The sequence below is a fragment of the Sinohyriopsis cumingii genome, chromosome 2, assembly GCF_028554795.1.
Source record: "Sinohyriopsis cumingii isolate HCF-2022 chromosome 2, ASM2855479v2, whole genome shotgun sequence".
NCBI classification, from domain to species: domain Eukaryota; kingdom Metazoa; phylum Mollusca; class Bivalvia; order Unionida; family Unionidae; genus Sinohyriopsis; species Sinohyriopsis cumingii.
In genome coordinates this window covers 16,387,906-16,403,486 of record NC_142962.1, presented here as the reverse complement: position 1 = coordinate 16,403,486, position 15,581 = coordinate 16,387,906, and the positions used below count along the sequence as shown (strand labels likewise).

The 15,581-nt window shown below is 34.5% G+C and overlaps 1 protein-coding gene across 1 annotated transcript in view; it reads left to right on the top strand.

The window, feature by feature from the left end:
• The first annotated feature begins 368 nt into the window (after window positions 1-368).
• The window catches only part of LOC149804380 (ADP-dependent glucokinase-like), a 42,399-nt gene continuing 27,186 nt past the window's right edge, over window positions 369-15,581 (top strand). The window contains exons 1-2 of the mRNA XM_089939570.1: window positions 369-1,047; window positions 9,027-9,217. Of these exons, the coding sequence (XP_089795696.1) occupies window positions 707-1,047; window positions 9,027-9,217 (532 nt within the window). The 5' untranslated portion in view covers window positions 369-706. The remainder of the gene's footprint in view (window positions 1,048-9,026; window positions 9,218-15,581) is intronic.

Here is a 15,581-nt window from a genome sequence, read left to right as displayed (position 1 = left end):
ACATAAAACACCTTTGATTGTTTGGTTTCGGGGGCATCTGTCTAGTGCCCCCCCCCCCAAAAAAAAAAGATAGAAAGAAATATATCAGCGTTTATTCTTAAATAGGTCGCGCGAGAAAAGAGAAAAGTGTTCTCCATTGTAGTTATAATAGAGTACATGTATAACAGGTAAATTGTAAGCAACGATACGAGCCCCTGTGCCAGGAACTGGTCAGAGTATGTAACAGATAATTACAAAAAAAAAACGTTGCAACAGCATCAGAATATTGGGCTAATTTGATATTTTGGGAGAGGTTTTAAATAATTATGGTAACAGGCGAAGAATGTGAGGAATTTGAAAGCGAAGTAAAATAAGTATAAAGAGGGAAATGGACCACCGCATTCATTCTGATGGACACAAGGATCAGTTTGTTTTAGAGGGAACGGTATGTTTTTGTTTGAAAGATTTTTTTTTTGTTCGCTACAGAAACGGCTAACTAGTTCCGAAATTGTATCGATTTTTGTAGTGGACCTCTAGCTTCCGCTGCTAATTTTCTGCACAGTGATCCTGACACACAAAAAATAATATTTATATTTTACCACCCGGATTATCCATTCGGATCACTTCTGCTCTTATTATTCAATCCGTTCGACTCATTAGTTGTAAGATTCATTGATTCTATGTGATTAGGGTTCTTTTGTAATTCCAGCTTTGTTGAGAGTTTAAAATGGTATCATCAAAAGTAAAAGTTCTGAGTTTACTTTCAATCATCATCGCTTTAATAGCTTTTCTATACAAAAAGCACACTGATGATCGCTTACGAAAGAAACTGGACCACGTCCTATCCGGTTTGCTCCTGGCTGAGAAGAAAGCTACTCCACTCATCCCTCAAACCAGAATAGCGATCGGCTTTGGAGGATGTCTTGACTATGTATTGGACGCAATGGAATTTGCGAAGAAATTCAATTTGACAGCACCGGATGAACCAGAACACTATGACTCCGTGGAAAGCAAGGAACAATTGTCTAAACTGTTTGCTTATTTCTTCAGATATGGGGCTGCGGCAGAGTATGTAGAGCTCAAGATAAAGTGCTGCTGTACAGTCTGTTCTTGGACTGAATTATACATTAATGTAGTCTTTTGTGCGCCTTTACTGATCGGAAATATGCATTGTTGAATTTAGTACTAAAGTGGTTTACCGAATTCTGTTAATTCCTAATTATAAGGTAATCTGCACTTTAGCTGCCATCACAAAACTTGCATGCGGTAATCAACGGCACGATTTACCCAAATACTGCCAAAATATACCCCAATACACTCAGATGTACCCAAATACTGCCAAAATATACCCCAATACACTCAGATGTACCCAAATACTGCCAAAATATACCCCAATACACTCAGATGTACCCAAATACTGCCAAAATATACCCCCAATACACTCAGATGTACCCAAATACTGCCAAAATATACCCCAATACACTCAGATGTACCCAGATACTGCTAAAATATACCCCAATACACTCAGATGTACCCAAATACTGCCAAAATATACCCCAATACACTCAGATGTACCCAGATACTGCCAAAATATACCCCAATACACTCAGATGTACCCAAATACTGCCAAAATATACCCCCAATACACTCAGATGTACCCAGATACTGCTAAAATATACCCCAATACACTCGGATGTACCCAAATACTGCCAAAATATACCCCAATACACTCGGATGTACCCAAATGCTGCCAAAATATACCCCAATACACTCAGATGTACCCAGATATGGCAAAAATACTCCCAAATACTGTCCAGAAACAAGCACATGATACATTTACAACTAAAGAGATTTTTAAAGTCATTGCAAAGTTAAATTCTGGGTAAAAATGAAATATGTTAAATTACTAAAGCAATTATAATGATCCGCCATGTTTGATTTTTATGTTCCATAATGTTTTGTCTGATATATAGTTTCTGTGTCTGGACTGGCCATTGTGGGGTCAAATTTTTTCTTTTGGTTATTTGGTGTTTATTTCTCCTAGAAAAGATACAGACTGATGTTCAGTATATATATACATTGTTACCTTTGGCTTTAATCCTTGGATGAATGCATATGTATATAAAAAGTACTGCCAAATATACTCAAATACTTATGAAGACCTCCCAAAAAGTATATTTAAATGCTACTAAAACATGCCAATACTGTCCAAATGCTCTTAGATGTTTCTATTCTATCTCACAACTTCAGTCTTTTTTTGTTCATTGGCCTGATCATTATTTCTTTATTTGCATCAATTCAAGTTGTATTTTCCCTGCAGAGTTTGTTCAGCAGTTTGTTTTGTTCCATTTGATGCAATCTTCAACAGTTTAAATAACTTTCATTCGTCCTAATTATTGCATGTCAAATTTTAATGTTGGCCATTTCTAATACATAAAATAAACTCGTTAACTTGATTGATCAAGGATGGAATTATCAAATCTTTCTGGTATTAAAATCATCATGTGAAGTCATTATCCAATAATTGACAGTCATGGGCTGAATTAATGACATCATCCTTAGTTCTTTTGAATTCTCTATTGTAATGGATAAGCAGTTGCATTGTGAAAGGCACAATACTGCACCTTTTTGGTAACTTTTGACACTATAAAGGTAATTACATTCATATTCAAGTGTAAATTTAAGCTCAAATTGGAATTCAAATAAGGTTATGTTTTTTCTTTTATTAAAGTGGCGAAATACATTAAAATAAGAATTATTTCCCAAAATACAGATGCAACTGCCATACAACTAGCAATAAAAACAGTTACAACCTTATATAATTTATTTCACAATCCATGAATTAACTGGGTACATGTACATGTTAGAAAATGTTTATTAACTATCGGTGTTTTATATCTGTTGTAATTTGAGCTCATGGTCTTTTCGACTGCACCGGTGGCCTAGTGGTTAGAGCATTCGCTCGGATGAGGGAGGTCATGGGTTCGATCCCTGGCTGAGTCATACCAAAGACTTACAAAAATGGTACTAACAGCTGCCTCGCTGGGCCTTCATCTTTAAGAGGTTAGTGTTAGGAATGGTCGGCCTAGTGTCAGGATAAGGTGACTGGGTGGGACATCATGCTACATGTCTGTGGCATAATGCCCTAGTGCTAGACATCACTATAAACTGCCACATTGCAGACATTGTAGCGATATGACTGAAAAATTGTTAAAGCCACATTAAAAATCCAAATCACAGCACACAACGCCCCTGGTCTTTTCCATTGGCCTGGTTTTCATCCAGCAGTTTGCTTCAGTCGCATGCACTTGAATATTCCATCTGATGAATGGACATAGCTGGACTTGGCTACTGTGGTGATCGGAGCAGCAAGAAATTTCTTGAAATTTTTTTTTTCCTTCTCTGTTACACTCTTTGAGTGCCAGGATTGTTTGTCCTAAAGAAATGAAAGAGACTGACCAAAAAAAACCTGTAGTTGCCAGCACCATACAAAGCCTGACGTAGGTCTATTATCTGTTTTCTTTAATGGAAGACAATCTGTGTACAAGTTTTGGGAGCTTTAGCTGTTTCCACTCATTGTCTTGTTTTAAGCAATTGTTCAGGGACTCTGCATTGTTCTCGGTTCATAACTTAGAAATGATAATTGCTTTTAAATGGTTGGTAAACATATATTTTAACATTTTACCTTTGAAATGTGTTTCATAATACATTTTAAATCTTGGATATTTATCAAAATATACAGAGAGGTTGTCCTTTTGCTTTGAAAACTCGAGGTTGTCTTTGCTAAAAACTAAAAACTAAGCCGTTTTTGTCTTCACTGAAGATTATAATCTTCTCTCTATCTGCATCATCAAAAACAGTTTTTTGAAGAAAATCCTTAATGTTATCTTTCAGATGTTTTGTACACAGCAGATCATTTGCTTTGGGGAAATTGTTTATTAAAGAATTTTTTATTGCTTTCTCATCTTTGGTTCCAGATGTCAAGTTCTGTGAGTCTAGTTATTCTCTGACATGTGAAAAGAAATGGTGATAAGTACGCTGCTCACAATCCCAGTGAAGACAAAGAGGTCCTAGCAAAATTGGATACTGGTTAGATTTTCTGCTAAGCACACTTCTGTTCTAATAACATGTTTTTGTTGCAAGATTAAACGTTCTGTCACTGCCTTCCTCCCCATAACAGTTTTTCTTTAAGTCTAATAGTTGATCATCAGTGTACAAAATTATAATTGTTTGTATACTTTTCGTCATTGTAACTCTCTGGACCAAATTATTGTCATATAGCTCTCTGATTATTGTCAGTATCTCATCTGCAGTATAGTTTCCATGCACCCTCTGAGGTATTTCTTTTTGTTTTCTCTGGATTTTATCCTGGAGTTGGCGACCATATTTAGGGGCCATGAAACTATCATCATCAGCCATCTTTCTGACACTTCCATCGCCTTTTTTCACCCCACCTTTTCTTATGCTATTTGGAGGATACATGGATCTGTTTTTGTGTATGATTCGCCACTTTTTGAGTTTCCATGCGGATTATTTGAATTTGAATTCATTACACCTAAATACTCAATCATTGCGATTGTGTTTAAATGGCTAAGCCATTTTGGTGCTTAAGTTACAGTAGTAACTCTCTTCATGTAGCTCTCGTTGTCTTATAGCTTAGTGTAGTAGCAATAAAGAGTTAATATATCTGTGGGTTGAGGATCAATTGAAACATTTTACCTTTTTTCCATGATCTTTTTCAGGTAAAAGTGATCATTTTTCTTGAAAATGTTTTTAATTTGTTGTCCTTGGTTATGACAAATACCTAGTTTACAGTGGTGCATGAGTTTGAGTCCTATGACCCACAGTTGTCAGGGAAAGTTGTTGTGTTTCCCCCCTTCACTCTGTCGATGCCTCACTATAATGTGAACATTGCTTTTGTGACCCAAAGGTACTCTTTCTGCTGGTGCATCTTCACTTAAAAGCGTTTTAAATAGTCCGTCATTTTCCAGGAGCCTGTTTCCTGGATTTTCCTTAACTTGTTACCACAAAGCAGGATAGAGACAGCATTGAAGAGGCAGTATCCACCACTGTTTGTCATCAGGGGGGTTTCCAGTTATGTTGTCAACTTAATTGTCCATCACATTAGCCGCGACTGGATCAATGTCTGGCAAATAAGACGGCTCTTATGGAATTTGTAATTTTACTTTGAACATTAGCTCTCGCTGAAAAGCCTCCTTTAGTTTCTCTTTGTTCTTTGATGCAGCCGCCTAGAGAGAAAAGAAAACCGCATTAAAATAGTCGATAAATACTGGAATTAATGCAGATTGTTAGTTTGTTGAGGCATTAGTAATATGCAAATTAGGTCAAGAACAATGCACATAGACAGGTAAAGCCAACACAAACTTCGTTATTTTTTTTATCTGTTTGCACTGAACATTGCAAGGCATTATGTTAAATATTCAATAAAGCAGTTTGTCAAAACAATGGAATATCATCATTATTTGTAATTTTTATGTCATTTAAAACATCTGCAGAATGCTCCTTGTGTGTATATATTTTATATGTACATATGGTAAGTACTAGAAAAACTAAATTTGCAAAGGTGGCGCAGATGCATTATATATTTACAGTATTGGAAAATACTTACAGTTGATACAAAATTAAGCCTAAGAAATGTTTGTATTGTCTATATGTTTATCGTTATAGTTCTTTTCTTTACTTATTTAAATATTTGCAAATGGGGAAATTACTTTTCTCTCCTTTTTTCTTATTGACCATGAATTGTCCTCGTGTAACATTCTAAACATATCTAATTAAATGTTGAGACAATGGATATGACATGCAAAGATATCAAATTTATATCAATGAAAACTGTTTACTGTTAATACAACATTTAAGGTATAGAGTAGTGAAGTGCTACTGTAATCAGATTGACGTGTTATTGTGTCTTGCAATCAAAAGTAGCTGAGTATATACGCGCTACCTCAGTTAGCACTGCAGCACTACAGATACATTTCAAATGATTTTCAAGAACTAATATGTAAAATTTAAGTTGTGCCATGCTGTCTGTTTGGCAAAATCATCTTGCGAGAAATCCTAACCAATATACTCATTGAAAAGCTACGATGTTGACTCTAAAACTCTTGGTACGGGGCAGCGCACATTTGTGGACTGATTTGTATATAAATTATATATGTATCGTATTTAGATGCAAAGAAAAGAAAATTAAACTAAATCTATTATATCTTTATTATCTCTTTATCTTTTTTCATTAGTTCTATGTGTAAATGTTAAAAGAAAAGAATTAAAGAGATTTTAATCTCTTTTTTTCCTTTCACTTTGTTTTTATGTAAATATTAAAAGAGTTTTGATATTCTGTATCAATTTATTCATTGGTCATTTCTTTATACTTACACATCTTAATTGTGGATTCATGTATTAATAGCTAAATAATTTGCATTGGGAAATCAAAAGACAGAGTCTACATGTTTTTTTAAGGAGAAATAAGCATCAAATAACTAAATGAAACAATTTGACCACACAAAGGCCAGTCCAGACACAGAAACTATATAGCAGACAAAACATTATAGCATATACATAGTGAAAATCGTTGGCCATGATCATTGGAAAATGGGAATTTCTTATGTAGTTATCCACCAACAAATATGTCAGTGGGTGATAGTACAAAACATATAAGTTATTAATTTTATAGAATTAAGCTATCAAGTATTGGAAGAGGAGGAAATAAGGGCTTGTATATATAGAAACCTCAGAGAATAACTCATCCAAGAAAGTAGCAAATTTAGAGAAACCACCGCAACAAGAACGATCATATAAATACATTTTCTTTTCAAAATTCTTCTTGATTTTTTACAGAAAATACAACACAAATATCAGAGGGTGGGGACACAAACACATTAAAGTCGTTGAATGTTTCAAACTAAGAGCCATGGGGTGGGACACACTTGAGGCCAATAGCTAATTATAGCTAAAGGTTGAAGGTGTGTCCACAAATAAAAACTAAAATTCTTCTAGAATAGAGATATCTGCAACTGAGTATGCAAATTAGGGAAATACGTGTTGTCCTGGACTCTGTTGATAATTTCCAAGCTAATGGTAATTGGAGTTGTTTGTTACATTTCGTACAAAGAATTTCTAGTTGCTTTAATAATTTAACATATTTCACTTTGACCCAGAACTTAATTTTGCAATGAATTTTAAAAAAATTATTTAGTAGTAAATGTATCATGTGCTTGTTTCTGGACAGTATTTGAGAGTATTTTGGGCATTATTTGGGTAAATCATGCCACCCTACGATAATTGTTGATCACTTTAAACTTTTACAGTGGCAGACTGACACTAAATTAGGTTTTATAAAAACAGACATTGGATCTAATCATGACCAGTATAGGGTATAGTTCAAATTTGTTTTATTACACTTCACTTTCATTGTGACTGCATAACACAACACTGGATCACACCTCTTAACCTTTATTTTGTCATATGTAATTCTCAGTGAGTTTATATGATGGACTTTGAGAGTATATTGATCAGCAAGACCAACAAGTTGGTCATGGCTTTTTTTCTTCCTGACCACTGTCAGAAAAAAGAAAGCAGAGACCTACTTGTTGGCCTCATTGATCAGCAAGGAGTGAAATAAAGTAAATAACCACTATTTGAAGGTATGTATAATCAAATTGTACAAATTACACCTAATGTTGAAATAGTACTGAATACCTACATGGCCTGTATGACTTTTTCTTTGGAATTTCACAGCGATATTACTTTCCTTATCTTCTTTATTGAATATCACTCTTGTGCCACCAGGGCTTCCAGTCACTTGACACATTCAGGGCCATTACTGCCAGATTATTTTCTTGTTTATAAAGAATGGTGTTGAAGATAATGTTTACATGGTAAACCAGGGATGATTCCACAATATTAATTAAGGCTGCCAGGCGGCCAGGAATTTTGTTTTGAAATCTCCCAATTGAAAGTTAATAAATTTTGCTTGCCAGAACTTGTCCCTCATTTCATTCATACCTGATATATGTATTGCTTGATCAAAACTGTAATTGTACCTTTACTTACCAAAAGTCATCTGAAGCATATAAAAGCTTGGTATTGCTTTTAAATACATACTAGTATAATAAGTCAAGATGAAGTGAATGCAGAAAGTTAAAAAGCTAGTCACTTTGGAATAATGTTTTTGCATCTTATCATGTCAAAGATTATTAAAATGATTAAAAGTTCTTACAAAATTTTAAACTTACTGTGCTTCATCACAGTATTTGTACAACATAACTTAGAAAAAAGGTTACAGCTGAAAATTTGCAACATTTTCCATAGCAGAAGTCCTCTTTTTATGTATTGTAAAAAATGATTAATTTTATTAATAATGGACCATGATATGTCCACAGGGTCATACTTTTCTAAAGATTAGGCAACAAAAAACAATTTTTTTACATGCTTTTCAAGGTACCAGTTTGAATTTTCTGCAGGAATTCCATACATAGCATTGTTATTTCTGTTATTTGTGATCCTCACATAGCACCAAAATTGACTACAGAACACAGGACTTCTATTTTCCACCTTCGTATTTGAAGGGAAAATTGATTCAGAAGTCAATATTAATACTGCATTGTATTGACACCAGATGGGGTGGAGGTAATGTCATGAAATCAATGCAAGGTGAAGTGACAGACTCTAACATGATCTTTTCACAAGAATAACCTCCTAGCATAGACCCAGTATTTACTGGGATTCTCCCAACATAAGACAAGCTGACATGAGAGCAGACAACTCTTTATTTCCATAAAGATATGTATTTCTTCCATAATTAGAACATTTTTGTTGATGAGTTGATTATTGACAGTATATAATGGTAATGGTCAATAGGTACATTTTTTCAAAGCAAAATATGTGCCTATTAATCTTAAGGTTGAACCGTATGAATACATATGATGATACTATTTTGTATTTTATGCAATAATGACTTTCAGCTTTTTGAACCTGTAATTCACACTGCTGAAATTGAACATACAAATTTATTTCATTATTTACAGGCGCTTTGTATCCAATGAGACTCTGTTCAACGAGGTCATTACAGAAGCAGAGGGGATGGCCAGCCTAAGAAAAGCAATGGGAGGGAATGCTCCACAAATGGCTCGACGCCTTTCTATGGAGGGAGCCAATGTCCTGCTAGCCACCCACCTTTCTGAAGAGCTGCTGAAAACTCTCCCAGATACCATCAAAGGTACATCATTCATTCCTTATACAGTGCGACCCCGCTATAGCGTGCTCCGTTATAACACGAATTCGTATATAATGCGGTCGTGGTGTGGCTCCTGAAATTTCATATACATGTATTTTTCTTGTGCACAAAAAAAAAACATTCTTAAAAAATACGAAAAAAAACATAAAAAGTTGCTTATCATTTTGGGGAAGAGATCGCATATGAATAATACAAGATGATCTTGGCTTGGTTCCTGAACTTTTATATGCATTTTTCTCATACACGAAAAAGTATTATTTTTTTTCTTCTTAAAAGTAAGAAGAAGAAAAAATGCATAAAATGTTTATTCTGGGATTGCGTAGGTCTTCGCCAATGTCGCAAACTTGGATTGTTTTTCCTTATTGGCTGCAAAACATACCATGTGGCTTTTTTATTTATTGGTGACATTGTTGGCTGTTTAAACTTTTATATACAACCATTGGTTTGGAGTGCAGAAATTCAGAGGCCCCATGAAAGGAAGCCGCAAACTGGATATAAAATGCACTGAAATTCATCTATTGTTACATAAACAAATTCTTTGTCCATACTGACAAACCATCTAAACAGTGCATTGTTATATCATAATCCGCTTATCTTGACATCTAGACTGACATTTGTATGTGGATGGTAAGTCAAACTCCTCTTCTTTTCACTAAGAATTAAATCCTTCAGAACTCTCACGTTTTCTGTAATAATCCCTGTCATCAGAACACCTGCGTCTCTATCGTCCATTGACCTTTTGTTAATTTTCAGACACATGCGTGGAAGGTAGCATCACGCTGCTACCACAAATGTAAAAAAAAATTTAAAATTACATCTTACTTATTGGTTTATTCAGTAGGCATGGAGGGACAGTAACTAGAATAGTCTAAACGACGGCCAATTCCTTTTTAAAATGTACCCAGATGAAATAGTTTGCTGAAATTTCAAAGGAAACAGATTACCTTTAAAGCACCGACTTATGAAAACGTACTCAGCAAATGGAAAAAATACCAGTCTCAATCACGCAATACATTTATTTGATGTTGCCAACACAATAAGAAATGGGCATTCGTTTGGTTCTCCAAAGCTGCCCTTTAGCGGTGACTTCAATAGCGCATGCACCCTTCATCAAAGAAAGCCGACTACAATCTTTCAACAACAACAGAGAACATTTCTTCAAAGGACGTCGGTACCAAACTTAAATAAAAGTGATGGAATCTGATGGATTTTTTGCATTTTCCAAATATGACTGGAACACGTTAACTGTGCTGTGAAAGTTTCCCTTTTGTAGGGAAAAAGTTTATGCTTATGAACGCTACCAATGGCAGCTTAAAACACAAACTAACTTTTACCAACTTTGAATGTGCTTTAAAGTAAATGTGTTTCGTCATTCGTTACTTGATTGTGTTATCAGGGCTGAGCAAATCCCATAGCCCGACGTCCCGGACTAGTCATTTTTGAAGTCGGACAAGTAAAATTTTCCAAGTCACTAGTCTGGGACAAGTACATTTTAAAAAAGTCGGGCAAGTCCTTATTTTCGTGCTTTAATCACTATATCTGCATTTATTTGGCCAATCATGCCCTCTGGGCATACTGAATACTTGATTCTACCCCTCTTAGTGTATACATTTTCATCCTTTTACCGCTTTACTGCATATTGGGCTAAGCGACCAAATTATCGGCAAATCAAAACACGTCAAACAAAAGAAAGCCAGTATGATCAATTAGCAGTGTTGTAAGTGGTTTTGTTGCAATGAGTTTACTTGATCTAGATCATAACGAGCGGCTCACTATGATTTTAATCCAGTGAGTCAGTGTAATTAAATTAATGAAAGGTACTTTACCGACATCCGTGTTGGTTTCCTTTATGAACTGATTAAATGACAGTAATGATTCTTTAATTAAAATTGATTATACAGATGATTAACTTCCATGTGCGATATTGTGTTTGAAGCGAAACAATTATGCTAATTAATGAGTTGTTTCAGTTCATATTTAAAAGAGAAAATTGATGTTATGATCACTTTAGAAGTAGTTGTCAAGCAAGCTGATAGTTACTGTGTGGATAAAATGAGTTTGCTAAATTATTAAGTAAGGTAATAACGGCGATTCGGTGAAGGTAAATTTGCTTGAAAATGGAGGGATAAAACATAAGACGGATACTGAGTGTGCGGTAGCTATTTCTGAGTGTGAACGAGGATTTAGTTCAGTGAACTTAATCAAGACTTCTTTAAGGAATTCCTTAAACCAAAAGAGTTTACAAATGCTAATGAACATTTCTGGAAATGGACCAGAGCTTGAGGACTTCAGCGCAGACACAGCTATCAACTGCTAGCTTAGTGCTGGTACAGGTGGCATACATATACATGGACATATTTTCAAATCCATCAGATAAAACATGTATACATAAACCTGAAGAAGCCAAATGTATAACAGCCAATGTTTTTGAAAAATTAAATTCTTTTAAGAAATAATTATGTTGTATATCATTGTTTTTTTCTTTGTTCTTTTCTATGGATTAAGCACATACGTCTCATCAAATCTCGGCAAGTGATTACCATTTTGAGACCAGTGAAAAATAAGGTGGGACTAGTGAAGAGAAAGGTGGAACTAGTGAATTTTCTGAAACCACTTGTCCTGGACTAGTGGTTAAAAAAAAATTTTGCTCAGCCCTGGTTATGTTTTTAGACTGAATTCAGACCAATATGACCTGTTACAAAATTGATGAATATTTTAAAGCTCTGTGTATGCATATTTTAGATGGAATCACTTGTATTGTGGATTCAATGTATATGATGAGGTTCGCAGGTGAGTACATTGTGTTGATACTCTAGTCATGCTATAAATTAGACATTCATATATAAACAGGATTCACATATATGTACCAATTCATGATTCTCTAAATAAAGTAAACTATTATATTATGTCTTCTCTGTTTTCAATACAGGTGTATTTCTTATTTAATATGCATCAATTTAAGATGGTAACTGTGCCGACGAAGCACATATTTTACCATCCGCATTTATTACCCCCACCCACCCCATACAATTTTTTTGTTTGGGGGGGGTACATTTACTTCAGCTGACTTGGTTGCGTATAACACGGTTCGGTATATAACACGGTTGGGTTTTATGGCTCCCAACTACAATGTTATAGCGGGATCACACTGTACATCACAATACAAAAAAGTTGTTAATATTTGTTGCAGAGTAATTATTATGGAAAGATATGTTACACAGATTTAAATTGAAAACAATTTTTGACACTAAATGTTATGTCCCAAATTGGTCAGTCCATTCATCATTCCATAAGTGCATCTTGATTAGGATTTGCTTAGAGAAGTTTTCAGGCACTGTATTGGGACATCACTGTTTACTGAACACATTAATAGCAGGAGAATATCAAAAAGAACTTTCAAAACAACAATATTTTAATGCCAAAATGTTTTAATTCCACAAATTATTGTTCTTTCTTATTCAGACTTTTTAAACTCTGTAAATGGTTTGTCCTGATTTTACAGTTTATTCTTTATTAAATTATCTGTAGCAAGAGTAATCAGCAAGACACACTCTGTCTTATAGTTAGTCTGAGCAATACAGATTTTATTGCACACTCCATGTCTCATAGTGAGTCTGAGCAATATAAATTTTAGTGCACATTCTATGTCTCATAGTGAGTCTGAGTAATACAAATTTTATTGCTCACTCCATGTCTCATAGTGAGTCTGAGTTATACAGATTTTATTGCACATTCCATGTCTTATAGTGAGTCTGAGTAATACAAATTATTTACACACTCCTTGTCTCATAGTGAGTCTGAGTAATACAAATTTTATTGCTCACTGCATGTCTTGTAGTGAGTATGAGTAATACAGATTTTATTGCACATTCCATGTCTCACAGGTCCTTCCATTTGATTTAAAGTTGGAAGGTGAATTGCCAAAGTAGTCAGGGGGTTTGGGGGACCTCCCACAATTCTGATACAGGTGTTTCTTAAAACTAGCTGGGTATGATGTAAAAGTTGCCAGGTAAATCACCCAGCTCCTGGCTGATAAGGAAAGCCCTGTCACATAGTCTGAGTGATACAAATTCTATTGCACACACTCTGTCTCATTGTGGGACTGAGCAATACAAATTTATTTTGTTGCGTAGGATTTCAGGTCCACACTTGACTCAAATGCTTTGAGTGGAGTGTCGAGTAAATAGGGAGTAGTGAATTTTAGAATGATTGCAACAGTTGCTTAAAATAGATACCGTATTATACTAAACCTCTGGGTTAGATAACATACGAGACTTGCAGAAATATTAAAATCTTTTTCATTTCATTCAGCAAAAATGTTACTTAGTTTTGTTATTGTAAAAACAAATTGTAGCCTCAGACTAGGTAACTATCATGAGCAGGTGAGAAATGTTGAGGTAACAACCCTTTCTACCTACTTTAACTGGATGATACACAAAATAAACTCATTCACTTTAGTGGTCACCCAAGATTAAAAATAAATTAGCTCAGTATTCACTACAAATGCATAGAATTCTTCACAAGCTTCAGGTATGAATTTTTGACAGGAATTTCATAGATTGATGCTAAATTGCAGACATTCATTTGACACAGAAGTTGATCAAAAAGCACAAAATGCTCTGTTTGGGCCTCAGCACAGCATCTTGTACACAGGAAGTAAGAGTTGCTGTTGTACTCACAATGCCTCAACACAGCATCTTGTACACAGGAAGTAAGAGTTGCTGTTGTACTCACAATATGAAACCTTTTATTGGCATGGAGGAAGGAGGTGAAGACATTCATTTAAGAAAATTCAAAGTCAGCTATGCTTTTCTGTGTTTAAAAAAAATAACAGGCAATGTTTTTGAGTTTTTCACCTGAATTAACCCTGTAGTGTGGACTGAATGATTTTACAGACATAGATATGCACATGTACGATGACATCATTTCTTTTTTAAACACAAACTTGCTTCAGATGATGAATGAATATGGACAGTTACAATCAGATGGTCCATGCGGTGCAAACTGGGTATTTGAATATAAAAATAGTTTTGTTTTACAAATGTCACCAGTAATTTATATCATATGTTTAAAGTAAGATTTAAGGGGAACAGCAATCAGAATGTTAAGATAACAACATGACTTATGTATGCTATACCAAACTTTTTCCTTGATAACCTGCTCTGGATACTCTTGAACCTGCTTTTAACATGCCATCAGGCTTGGATTCCATTTTTTCTAAACAAATACCCGAAGAATTGGCCCTAATTTGTTTTAATTATAGTCATGTATTTTGTTAACTTTTCTTAAATTAAATTCTCATTACGCTGAATAACTATATGATTAAAAATCAGTCAATTAAAATGTCACTGATGGTTGCAATAATTTAAGAAATAAATATCAATAAAATAAATTCTGTTCAGTGAAATTTGTGTTTTAGTTTTAAATTTATTCTCGGTATAATCATCATAAATGTGATGTGCCCGCTTGTATTCAAACACGAAAAGTGTTAGTCAACCATAACAGTGATGTTCATGAGAACCTAATTAAATACAAACAGTGTTTTGGGACCCAAACATTTTTTCTTCTTCAGTTTTGGGAAGTTTTCAGTTGACTGAAAGTTTTTGCAAATGTGAAAAAAGTCTCATTCTAAGCACTTATATGATTAGAGAGTTAGAAAGACAGACAGACAGACATATTATGCAATTACAAAGTGTCATTATCCTTGTAAAAGTGCACAAAATTATTTATTTATTTATTTTTTTTATATATATTGAAACTCCCTATATTTTTGAAATTTGTGTGCCAAATAATATATCATCATTTCTGACTTCATCCTGCTTTAGTGTTAGTATTATCCTTGCATAATTAATTGGTTTTCTCTCAAACTTATTATTTATAAAACTCAATGAATTTCACCCAACAACATTTTATTTCATTCTGCTGTTTTAAAAAGTGAAAAATCTGATTGGCTATCTCAAAATATGTAACACCTAATTAACATAGTTGTGTGGTTATAGAGTGTTTAGACAGTTGGGAAAACATACTGACCAAACAAGCTTAGCAAATGACACCTGTTGATTGTCCGACAAAGGAACTGTAAATTAGACCTACCGGTAGCCACCTTTTTTAATTAGGCTTTGTCTGTAACATCTTTACTGATTGTCAGACATAGAAACAATCTATAAACCAGATTTAAACTTTAACTTTATATTTTACCTCATTAATGTGTTTTTTTTGGGGGGGGGCAGTTAAATGGATAAAGAAATCAAAGACAAGTTGATACAATGATATTTGAGAACTCCTATGACTTTTGTCCAGTGGCTCATAGTATGTGCCTGTCAAAACCATTGGTCTACCGGCCATG